The sequence below is a fragment of the Triticum dicoccoides genome, chromosome 7B, assembly GCF_002162155.2.
Source record: "Triticum dicoccoides isolate Atlit2015 ecotype Zavitan chromosome 7B, WEW_v2.0, whole genome shotgun sequence".
Classification (NCBI taxonomy): Eukaryota; Viridiplantae; Streptophyta; class Magnoliopsida; order Poales; family Poaceae; genus Triticum; species Triticum dicoccoides.
The window spans coordinates 112,646,504-112,657,407 of NC_041393.1; the positions used below are offsets into that span (position 1 = coordinate 112,646,504).

At 47.6% G+C, this 10,904-nt stretch overlaps 1 protein-coding gene, 1 long non-coding RNA gene and 1 pseudogene across 2 annotated transcripts; 1 reads left to right on the plus strand and 2 right to left on the minus strand.

Moving 5' to 3' along the window:
• Window positions 1-327: 327 nt before the first annotated feature.
• LOC119335168 lies at window positions 328-2,541 on the minus strand (annotated as a pseudogene).
• Window positions 2,542-3,064: 523 nt separating this feature from the next.
• Window positions 3,065-7,269, plus strand: LOC119341478. The gene is made up of 3 exons (XR_005165115.1): window positions 3,065-3,181; window positions 6,834-7,090; window positions 7,167-7,269. It is a non-coding gene; the product is annotated as an uncharacterized LOC119341478 (long non-coding RNA).
• Window positions 7,270-9,492: 2,223 nt separating this feature from the next.
• Window positions 9,493-9,917, minus strand: LOC119338703 (protein MAIN-LIKE 2-like). Its single transcript, XM_037610967.1, has 2 exons — window positions 9,815-9,917; window positions 9,493-9,732 (listed from the first exon to the last, which is right to left on the minus strand). Exons 1-2 carry the CDS (start codon window positions 9,899-9,901, stop codon window positions 9,493-9,495), a joined length of 327 nt encoding a protein of 108 aa, XP_037466864.1. The 5' UTR covers window positions 9,902-9,917.
• Between the last annotated feature and the right edge of the window lie 987 nt (window positions 9,918-10,904).

Sequence of the window (10,904 nt, forward strand, 5' to 3'; positions counted from 1 at the left end):
AGCATAAGAGAAATAAAGAAAAAAGACCACCAAGTGGACGCAGACTCAAAGGGCCTGTCAAATCCTGTTAGGCATACAACCAGCCAACAACAGTTGGAATGGGAGTGGTCCATAAGCTAAAAACAACTGACAAAGCTTAAAGAAGCAACAGTGACTAGTCAGCGACGTAAACATCAGTCGAAACTAAAACACTATGAGCAGATAAGTGAGAAAAGAAGCAGCTAATTTGTCAATACCCCGGTGATAAATCTGTAAAAGAACATTCGAATTTAAGCATAACCTTGAGACGTGTGGCAGGGATAAGTATTGGCTAGCAGGCATGAACAATAAGGCAATAAGACAATCTAGTTCCTTCTTACCACATATCCAAAATTTGAACATGGACTGTACTCGATTTCTCAAAAAAAAAAAACATGAATTGCTTTTAGCAATAAGAAACCTAGTTGTTCAATTGCTGAGACTAACTAAAAGTACCCGCAAAAAAAAAGAGTCTAACTAAAAGTGTTTGTACAATGGACAGTAACTAATGAGCAGAAGCTTCAGTGTTACCATCTGCACATGTACTACACCAAAGGATACAACAAATCTTCAATATCTTAAGATGCCAAGGCTGAACTTGGTAGGGCACCTCTTGGCACAACCGCACAAGCTGTGCCATACATATCAGCGAGCCCAGAGACACTGTCCTTCTGACAATAATGAACTTTGATTTCATAGTCTCCTCACAATGAGCAATTAATGGGTAAAACCTAAAGTTGTTCAACAATCCATTTGTCCGCAGGACCTTTCACGATGACGCCAGGGAACCAGACACAAGCCCTTTATCAATGCACAGCGTACTCTGGCTCTGAACCGATATCACAGATCAAAATATCAGTCTTGCGGAGACAAGACTCCTCAGATAATTTCAAAAGAACAGATTCAGTGTCGTGGGCGATCATCTCCTTTTGGTGGTTTCCCAAGACATGCTGGTGCATAATCATCAGCGAGGCCTGGAACAATATCCTTCTAAGAATCCACAAGCTTCTGTAGAAACTTCTTCTTGGCCAGCAATGCTGTGGTATAGTAGTCCAACTCCACATCCAGTAACCCGTTCTGACTGAGAAGCTTGAACAAGGAGTACCAGGGCAACAACCGCTTCTCAAGGCTATACATGATTAACACTGGCCTTGGAGCAATGTACAATGCCTGCAAACCGACATCCCTCATCTAGAACTCCACAACTCGCTTAATCTTTTTGTCAGATAAAGCCAGGATAAGCGCCGCCTTCTTAGTGATCATGAACAAATCATCCTGTCAAAACCTCAGTTTATATAAAAGTTGTATTTTTCCTGGCGAGAACGCAAGAAGGCGTGTGTCAAGGTTGGAGGTGAGGGGGTATTTTCCCTGCGCGAGCCGCGGCATACACATCAGGGAGCTCAGGAACACTCTCCTTGTAATACTCAATAAATCTTGACCTGAAGTACCTCTCACTCTCAACAACCAATGAGCAATAGTCAGAACTCAGAAGTCCCTTGCCCTGCAGTATCTTCATGACAATATATCGAGGCTCAAGCCTCGCCTTCAGGCTGTAAGTGATCAGCGCAGGCCTGCGCACGATGTACTCTGGCTCAAGACCAACCTTGTTGATCAGGAACTCTACCGTGTTGCGCAGGTTGTCCTCAGATGATCTTAGGAGGCTTGGGTGCTTGACGACTGCAATTTTCAGCATGTCGTCGGAGCAGCAAGGGTCTTCTTCAGTAACTCCATTCTTGCAACAAGCTTCTCTTGGGTTACCCAGAAGACGGTTGCGAGCGCATATATGAATAGGCCTGAGCCACGTGGTACCCCGAGCTCATCTGCGCGTGCGACCAATGCCTGGAGTTTTTCTGGGCTGCAGACGATCACCTGCGTCCCACTGAGGCCGGTCTTGGCGAGATCAGGGATATTAAAGCCGCAGCGCAGAAGTAGCTCGACGTTGGGCTTAACCACTGTGTCAATGTCACACGTTAGGAGGGCACCACCTCCCACAGCCCCCCTCGACACGGCCTTGATGAACTCGTCGAAGGAGCCGAACAATGGGATCCAGAACTGAAGCCTGCTGGCGACGTCGCAGGAGCGCAACGCGGGGGCGCCGGTCAAGACGAGGCTCGCGATCTTGGAAGGGGATAGCCCGAGATCGCGTAGCTTGGCGATACGGGGGGCGAGGGTCCCGTCCACATTGGAGCAGAGGAACTTAGGGTCGGCGGCGACGACGGCGGCGATGTCGGAGCTGGAGAGGCCGAGGCCCGAGAGGAAGGTGCGGACGGCGTCGGGGTTGGAGGGGGACCTGAGATGGGAGGTGGACCTGGACGCCTTGAGTGATTGCGCCCGGGTGAGGCCGCAGGTGTTGACGACGTAGTCCTGGACGGAGAAAGGGGAATCGGCGGAGGGGGTCGCGGTGGCGGTGGCGGTAGTGGTAGCGCAGAGGTGGCGGTGGAGGGAGGTGAGGGGGGAGGTGGGGAGAGGGGACGCGCCGCCGTCGCGGAGGAGAGAGAGCAGCCGCTTTTGGAGCCGGAGCATGGCGGCGGCGGCGGCGGCGGAATGCTCGCTGTCGGGGGGTTTGTGGTAGGGTTGGCGATGGTAGGGAGCCAGTTCGGTGTGGGTACGAGGAGTTTAATTGGGGAATTTGATTATTTGCGCCTTATTACTTTGCACTTTGATAATTTGCCACAGCTTACATTGGATTTGATATTTTTCCACATCTTACTTTGGACTTTGATTATTTGCCCTTGCCCACGAGAAAAGACGAGATTATCCCTGCTCCACCCCATTGACCACGCACCGCGTGGACAAAATTACTGTTCTGACCCTTAAGGCAAACTAAATCCCGATTTGACCTCGTTCCGAAAAAAAATTCGTTTCTGACCTTTTTCGGTGACGCCAAGGTCCCTGGCGTCTGGGTTACGAAGCAGACGCCGGGGTCCCTGGCGTCTGGCCCCTGGCCCGCACTGCCCGCCTGCCCGTTGACCTGCTGACGTGGCAAAGGGGCCAGACGCCAGGGACCGTGGCGTCTGGCCCCGGTAAGTGGATAACCCCACCGGGAGAGTGTGTGGGTCCCACCCCACACACTTTCCCCAATCCAGCCCGAGCTTGAAGAAGAGCTGCTGCCTCCCCACTCTCTCTCACCCCTCAAGCTCCCCCCTCAAATCCTCTCCAAAAGGTACATCCCTTAGGTGGATCTTTCCATCACTTTGTTGCTCTTGTTAATCTCTCCCAAATCATCCAATTATTTTTTGTTAAGTCTTGTCCTTTTGGTTGCATTTTATACATGTTGGTGGAACCCTAGTTCATGTTTTCTCCCCCTTATGTTAGTGTGAATGGCTTGGTTAACTTTGATAATATAGTGCTATGCATGGTGTGTAGTAGGAATATATGTTTGTTGAGTAGAAAGATTGGGGGTTAGGGTTAGTTAGTGATTAGGGTTAACTTTGCTTAGTGTGTTAATTAGTGATTAGTGATACTTTTGTGGACATCGCCAATAATTTAGTGTTGATATGATTTGGATATAATAAGATGTATTTGGATAAACACCAATTCTCATTGAGGTCTTAAATGCATTCATGTAATTTTTAGATGGAGAGACTTTTTAATGTTCATTACATTGACAAGGAGGCATTCTTGAGTAACAATGCCGACACGGGTGAGGAACCATTGGTTTTTGATAGAAGCCCTAGCTATGAGGATGTTGTTGCAAAAGTGAGACAAGTCTTGAAGTGGATGGACACCAATGTTGATGTTAAGTTAATAGGAAGGTATGATGTTGGAGTTGGAGCCAAATCTCGCTTGAAAAGTATGCCTATCACCTCGGATTTGCATTGGGATGTATACAAGGAAAAAGTATCCCAATCGGAAGACAAGTCACTTGAATTGTTTGCCACCACTGAATCTCCTCGGTTTACCTTTGATTTGAACCGGCATGTCTCTTCCCCAATGGATGACATGAGCGAGAGGACAATGGTGCCACTTGTTGAGCATAGGGTTGTGGTTGATGCCCCCAATGTTTATCCCCCACCATGTCCCCGTGTACCAACTATCAAAGCAAATGAGGTTGAGTTGTATGCCCCCAATGCTTCTAGCCAACCACCAACTAGCCAAGCAAATGAGGTTGAGTTGTATGCCCCCAATGCTTCTAGCCAACCACTAACTAGCCAAGCAAATGAAGTTGAGGTGATTGCTAGTGACGGAGTAATTCAAGAGGATGAAGATGCTTATGATGACGACGAAGAGCAAGAGGAAGGGTTTCATGGCAATGATGTTGGTGACTTGGATGTGTACATAGCGCAAAAGGACATGGATCGTGACTTGCCTTTTAGGCGTCAATATGCGTATGACTCGGATGACGAGGGTCCAGTTGAACAGTTGGACGAGGATGGATTCACAAAGGAGGAGAACCAAATCCACTTTGAGCTGACGGGCTTACAAAAAAGAACTCACTTATTTAAAGATCTCGGCCTTGCCCATAAAGCTGTTGTTGATGGTGGAATGAGAATGACGGCGATTGAGCCAACACCATGCCCGGATCCAGGAGAACCAAGGGTGGAGAATGAGGACGAGAATGCTTATTTGAAGAAAGGATTGAAGTTTCTGAGCTTGCCTATGCTGAAGTTTTGGTTGGCTGACTATGCCATTCGAAACCATAGGCCAATTTATGTTGAGCACTCCGACATGAAATTGCGTTACACCGTGGTGTGTGAGCAAAAGGAATGCACATGGAAGGTTCGTGCAAGAAAGCTTAAAGAAACCGAAGAATGGGTGTTAACAAGTTGTGATACCACTCATAGATGCAAACCGCCATCCAAATGACTTAGAAAGACACACCGTCAACTCACATCTGAGTATCTTGGATACAAATGGATGAAAGACATAGCCTTTGATCCCACTGTGAAAGTGAGGTTTCTCATGCGGACGGTGAAAAAACAATTTGGTTATGAAGTCAAGTATGGGAAGGCATGGAAGGCAAAGGCAAATGCTATTAGGATGTTGTACGGTGGTTATGAAGAAGCATACAACCAACTCCCAAGGTTGTTGGCCGCCATTGCACATAGGAACCTGGGCATGTTTCATGTGGTCGAGGATCACGAGGGAGTGTTCCACCGTGCCTTCTGGAGTTATGGACAATGTGTGGAGGCGTTTCAGCATTGTCGTCCGGTCTTGTCTATAGATGGCACGTTCTTGACCGGTAGATATAAGGGCACACTAATGGTAGCAATGGCGCACTCATCAAACGACAACGTGTTGCCATGTGCATTTGCTTTGGTGCCTTCCGAGCACCAAGACAACTGGGAGTGGTTCATGGGTCATGTTAGGCACAACGTGATTGGGGCTAGGGAGGTATGCATCATATCGGACCGACATCATGGCATACTCAAGGCAATGGACATTGTTATTCCAGGATTTCCAAAGCTTCACCACAGATGGTGCATGAGGCATTTCGTGGCCAACTTTTACCGGGCATGTAAGAGCAAGGAGCTCAGCAAAGACCTTACCCATGTATGTGTGGCCTTCACCACCCAAGGTTTCGATGCTCGGTACAACAAACTCTTTGCAGCGGTGAACGAAGGGGGAAAAGACTTCTTAACTAGGAATTTAAGTGAGAAGCACAAGTGGGCACGCGCTCATGACGATGGTGGTTGGCGATATGGCGACATGACGAGCAATCTCGTAGAATGTTTCAACAATGTGTTGAAGGGTGCTTGTGCTTTGCCGGTGACTGCAATAGTGGAGTACACCTTCTTCAAGCTTAATGAGTACTTTCAGAGGCATTCTGAAGAGACTGCAAAATGGATAGGTGAAAAAAAGGATTATCCGGAAAAGGTTGATGAATGGTTGCAGTTACAAGCAAGCAAGTCTTCACGACAACAAGTTATCGTATTCGATAGACTTGAAATGATCTATCAAATTGATGAGCCAGGTGGCACAACACGAGATGGTAGACAATATGGTGGTGCTGCATTTGAGGTGAAACTGAAGACTCGGTGGTGCCAGTGCGAGAGGCCTAGTAAGTATCATTGGCCATGCTCGCATTTGATAACGGCGGCGAAGGCGAGAAACATACATGTTAATGATGGAAAAACCGTGAGGATGCAAGAGTTCCATGTGGAAGCTACTAGGTTGACATGGGCGCCAAGATTTCACCCTTTCTTGGACCAATCATAGTGGCCTGAGTACCATGGCCCTCATATTAGGCCAGCCCCTCTTCTGAAGGTGGAGACGAAGGGTAGAAGGAGAACTAAGAGGTTCAGGGGTGATATGGATGACCTGGCTGGATACACTGGCATGAAACAATTTGGTAGCGGTCACTTCATGGAGGCTCCTGACATTATCAACTGTGGGGTGTGTGGTGAAGGGGGACACAATGAGCGGACATGCAAAAAAAAAAAGAAAACCAAAAAAAGAAAAACAAGTCGTGGAGGCGGCACCGATGGTGAAAGAGGTGGAAGAGGTGACGGTGGTGGTGGTCGAGGAAGAACGAGCGTCAGAGGTGGTAGTGGTGGTCGTAGAGGGAGCACAAGTGCTAGAGGTGCTAGTGTTCGTAGAGGGAGCACAAGTGCTAGAGGTGGTGGTCGAGCTAGCACAAGTGCTAGAGGTGGTGGTCGAGCAGCCACAAGTGCTAGAGGTGGTCGTGGTCGAAGAGGAAGCACAAGTGCTAGAGGTGGTCGTAGAGGAATGGTTGATAATGGATCGGCCTTCGGTTATTTGTTTAATCCAGATGGTTGATCTAATAATAATGGTATATTATTTGTTCATACAATTCCTAGCATTTATGCATTTGCTCTCTTAATGTCTTGTGCTAACAATTGTTCTTTTTGTAGGCATGGCTTCATCCGGTTCCAGGACGAGGCCACCGTGCGCGGACCAAGAGGACATGCCGAAGACGTGGTTGGAGGCCAGTTTGGACAAGAAGAAGGAGAAGGATGTGCCCACACCACCATGTTGGTGTGGTGATGTTTGCAAGCTGAAGGTGTCCACTGACCGCAACAAGTCATGGACAGAAGGTAGAAGGTTTTTCGTGTGTCCCAACTATGCACATGATCGTCGAAGGCCAACTAACGCATATGACATACCACCGGTATGTTAGGTGTACATATAAAAAACATCAACAAGTTTTCACTCATATGTCTAACAAAATCATGGTTTATATGTAGTCCCCTCCTCCACTTTGCAAGTACTTCACTTGGATAGATCACGAGGTACCAAAAGATATCCAAGAGGACCAACGTGCAGATTGGTTACGGAGGCAGCGCCTATTCTAGGAGTCCTATGCACGGGGATTGGAGCGGGAGCGTCGTGAGAAGGAGGCTCGTGAGCGCAAGAAGCGTGAGCAAGAGAGGGCACGCAAAGAGAAGGCGGCTCGTCAAGAAGAGAGGGCAAGCAAACTTGCAAGGGCTCGCGATGCACGAGAGGAGGACGAGGCACGTGACAAGAAGGGAAAGTGGCCCCGGACTACTCAGTAGACAAATGGAAAGGCACCGGCGTCGATGATGAACTGTCGAGACTTTGTTTAATGTATGAACTTATTATTCGAGACCTTGTGTGGTCATGAACTATTTCTGTCATTCAAGACTATTTGAGATTATGTGCAAACTATGTTCGTCATTCGAGACTAGTTGTTATGCTTTGTTCATATTTTTGGTTGAGAGTAGCATGCTTTGTTCATATTTAACAGTGTTTGCTAGTTGTTGCTAAGCAAAAACTTTAACAAGCTGTGTGCAAAAACACCAGGCCCACACCCAGACGCCAGGGTGCATGGCGTCTGCCTCCCAGATCCAGACGCCAGGGTCCCTGGCGTCTGGCTTGCTTTGCTCACGCAGGTGACCAGACAGGCCGTCTGGTGTGTCTGATGGACACCCAGACGCCAAGGTCCCTGGCGTCTGCCTCCCAGATCCAGACGCCAGGAACCCTGGCGTCTGGCGTGCTTTGCTCACGCAGGTGACCAGACAGGCCATCTGGTGTGTCTGATGGACACCCAGACGCCAAGGTCCCTGGCGTCTGCCTCCCAGATCCAGACGCCAGGAACCCTGGCGTCTGGCATGCTTTGCTCACGCAGGTGACCAGACAGGCCGTCTGGTGTGTCTGATGGACACCCAGACGCCAAGGACCCTGGCATCTGGTGTTCAGAAAGCATTCTTGTCTAATGGATAAGATTCGAGTGGATAAGATTTTGGGCCCACCTCTACCCCTCTCATCCATTCATCTCCACCTCTACCCCTCTCATTTCACTCATATCCACCCACTCTCACCTCTAGCCCTGCCAACGTCACTCCCTCGTCCAGCACCCTAACCCCCCCCTCAGATCTCTCACAAATCGGTCCGGTTTCACCGTTGGATCTTCAGGATTTCGAGACTAGAAGGTAAATCAACTCCACCCCCATTTTTTGGTTGGTTTAATTTATCATACTTTTGTGAAAACCCTAGTTTGTTTTCCTCGTGGTTTAATGTATCATAGGTTAGCTACTAAGAGATTTGTGTGCTGTAGATGGCTAACGAAACTCAGTGGGTGCTTAGCCCTGTTGTTCATGTGCATGGCTTGTCTCCATGTATTGTGTAAGTTAGTCAAGTGGACCTCACTTTCGATTGGTTGAAGACTAAATTCATGTTGAAGCAAGGGTTGAAGGAAGAGGATTTTGTGTACTACGTCAGCAGGAGGAAGTCAGATGGCCCCGGGGAAAGAAAATTGGTTGACATAACTGATGATGACAAGATTCAAGAAATGCTGGAAGAATGGAAATGGAAAAGGGTTGTTGACTTGCATTGCTACAGGAAACCGAGTTATATGTGATGTTCATGTCGTTTCAACCATCGTGGTCATGAACTACTTATGTCATTCGAGACTATTTGTGTAATTTGAACTATGTTTGTAATTTGCTATGTCATTCGAGACATTGTATCGTAGACCATCGTGGTCATGAACTAAGTTTGTAATTTGAACTATGTTTGTCATTTGTCAACTATAGTGTTATGAAAAGACTATGCAATGCTTATGTATGTATGTTATTCGAAACTACAAGTGAAAAGACAAAACTACAAGTGAAAAAGCAAGTATTGTCTGCACCAGGACCAGACGCCAAGGACCCTGGCGTCTGGCTCCCCTGTTGCAAATATCTCTTACCTGACGATACAAGTATGCTAGTGCGGCCGAACCCCAGCTATACTGGGTATCCCAGTTATTAAGTGGCTCCAAGAACATCCAGAGGGCTGAGTTCCCGGTTGCATCTGAGAAGACTACCTTGGTTAGTACATACCAAAGATAGGCCCGCGCGTACTGCTGCACAACCACGTCATTGGCATCCTGAGGGCACGGGTTGGTGTTTCCTCTGACCAGTTTTAGCCAAGAATGCCTCACTTTCGCTGTATCGGCCTTGCCTTCCTGAGGGCCCTCGGGCTGAACGCCAATTAAATCGGCAGTCCGTTCTCGCCAATTACCCATGCTGACATGACCGGTAACAGCTTGTCCATTGATAGGAAGGCCGCTTATATAGCCATGTCCTGTAGGGTCATCGTCATCTCCCCACATGGAAGGTGGAAGGAGTGAGTCTCCGGCCTCCAACGATCCACAAGTGCGGTCAGCGCCGCGTGGTTCACCGGCGGAGCGCGTCGCTTAAACTGCAACACGAATGGGAGAAGACCCAATCTCCGAATGTAAGGCTCATACCGCGGGTCGTAATCAAAGTCATCAGCGGAATGACCCCTCATGCGCATAGCAACTACAACCTGCAAATAAAGTGATGTTTTAATAATCAATACAAGAACACAAATGAGAAACAACGAAAATTGACCCAGTCTTGCTTCTTACCTGTCCATTTTCAATGGCACGAGCACGATGCTCCTTATCCCACTCATCGATTAATCCGTCATACCAAGGTCCATCACCATCCGCCATCCTACAAAAAAATTTCACAAACATCTATGAATACATGAACAATATCAAACAATTTTCCTTCTCCAAGTTTATTCCATATGAAAACACCATTCTTCTCAAACATAACCACATCATTTCTTTCTTCTACATATGCACACATATCATCTAGAGTACCAAATTTCACCATCAAATATATTTCATTATCATCATCCGCCATTCTATTGAACAAATCATGTCACACACAATAAGAAAATTTCATCATCTCTTTTGCATAAATTTTTTTGCCAACAATAGTATGCCAACAATAGGATTATCTACACATACACACATCATCTATCAAACCAAATATAGTATGCCAAAGTCTATTTTACATACACAAATCATATATTCATCACCCCTCTTAATTCAAAAAAAAAATCCTATGGACAACATATACACAAAACCGAATTGATTTTACCTACATGTTCAACTACACATCATCTACTGCATACCTAATCATCTATCAACTACACAAAATTTTCTAAAAATAAGAAACCATCTACTCATCTAACATCACCTAGTGTTGAATAATGCATCCAACCAAAGAGGGGAAAACAAAAAAAAATTGGAGGGAATGGGGGAGAATACCTCAAAGAAGCTTGGGGGGGGTCCGATCTGTGAGTTTGAGGGGTTGATGGAGTAGATCAAGGGGGGTGGTGGTGGGAGGGAGAGAAGGGGCGAAGAACAGAGCCCTCTGTTCGTCGTGCGCCGCCAGGAGAAAGATGGGGATGGGTGGGCTGGCCCGCGCGGTTATCCACTTACCGGGGCCAGACGCCAGGGACCCTGGCGTCTGGCCCCTTTGCCACGTCAGCAGGTCAACGGGCAGGCGGGCAGTGCGGGCCAGGGGCCAGATGCCAGGGACCGTGGCGTTTGCTTCGTAACCCAGACGCCAGGGACCTTGGCGTCACCGAAAAAGGTCAGAAATGAAATTTTTTTTAGAACGAGGTCAAATCGGGATTTAGTTTGCCTTAAGGGTCAGAACAGT

Coding starts and splice junctions, on each gene's coding strand:
- LOC119338703 (XM_037610967.1), bottom strand. CDS start 9,901: ATGGCGGATGGTGATGGACCTTGGTATGACGGATTAATCGATGAGTGG. Junction 9,733..9,814: donor GTGCCATTGAAAATGGACAG/GTAAGAAGCAAG, acceptor CTTTATTTGCAG/GTTGTAGTTGCTATGCGCAT.